Here is a 946-nt window from a genome sequence, read left to right as displayed (position 1 = left end):
GGCCTCCCAGAGAGCTAGGATTACAGCATTTGTATGTGATTTAGTATCTTAGTGTAAAACTGTAGAGTATTTGAAAAAATAGTTGAGGGATTTAGTGATTACTTAGAAATTACCGTCATGATATGGTCTTTTTTTTTTAAATTTATCTGAAGAACTTTTCTTTCTTTTTAAGATTCCAGTTCTTCAAACAAACAATGGTCCAAGTCTAACAGGATTGACTACTATAGCAGCCCATCTAGTCAAGCAAGCCAACAAAGAATATTTGCTGGGGACTACTGCAGAAGAAAAAGCAATAGTTCAGCAATGGTTAGAATACAGAGTGACCCAAGTAGACAGACACTCCAATAAAGATGATATCCGCACTCTGTTGAAGGTATTGTGACTTCTCTTTGTATTAATGTATAGGCTGAAATGCTGAAATACACTAAGCAGAAATCTCTTTCCCCTGAGATTCAAAAGCTGTTGGACTTCTTTACCTCTTTCCTTCTGCTTCAGTAGTTTGTACCTGTTACTGCTTCCACCTGGAACTGACTATAGTGCCTCCTAATGCTCCCCCCTCAGATCTCAGCTCAGATACCGTTGCCTCGGAAACTTCCTTGACTACTCCTCTCTCAGCTGAGGTTCCTTGTGCTTTTCCTTCATAACACTTGTCATAGTCAGCAATTATAGTTTTGTATGACTTTCTTTTAATGTCATGCCCTACTCAACAGTCCTGATTCTCCAAGGCATAAAGTATTTTCTCAGAGGCAAGAGGGAATCAGAATCCTTGAGGGTTATAGTTTGAAAAAGCTGTCCAGTTGATCTGAGAAAGCCCTTTCTCTCCCTCAAGAACCATTGCTTTAAGATTTGTATTTTCTTTCCAAAGTTGTCAAATTAGAATAGAAGAATCTATTGATATAAAACATAAACTGAATATAGCTCCAGAGTCACCACGAATGAAAACATT

At 37.9% G+C, this 946-nt stretch overlaps 1 protein-coding gene across 1 annotated transcript in view; it reads left to right on the top strand.

The window, feature by feature from the left end:
- The window catches only part of EEF1E1 (eukaryotic translation elongation factor 1 epsilon 1), a 39,978-nt gene that overhangs the window by 9,965 nt on the left and 29,067 nt on the right, over positions 1–946 (top strand). Inside the window, exon 2 of the mRNA XM_012639633.1 lies at positions 173–373. Within this exon, the coding sequence (XP_012495087.1) occupies positions 173–373 (201 nt within the window). The remainder of the gene's footprint in view (positions 1–172; positions 374–946) is intronic.

The sequence above is a fragment of the Propithecus coquereli genome, unplaced genomic scaffold (genome assembly GCF_000956105.1).
Source record: "Propithecus coquereli isolate 6110/MARCELLA unplaced genomic scaffold, Pcoq_1.0 Scaffold141, whole genome shotgun sequence".
Taxonomy (NCBI): Eukaryota; Metazoa; Chordata; class Mammalia; order Primates; family Indriidae; genus Propithecus; species Propithecus coquereli.
Note: the sequence above shows the minus strand (reverse complement) of the source record. Positions and strands in the feature narration are given on the sequence as shown.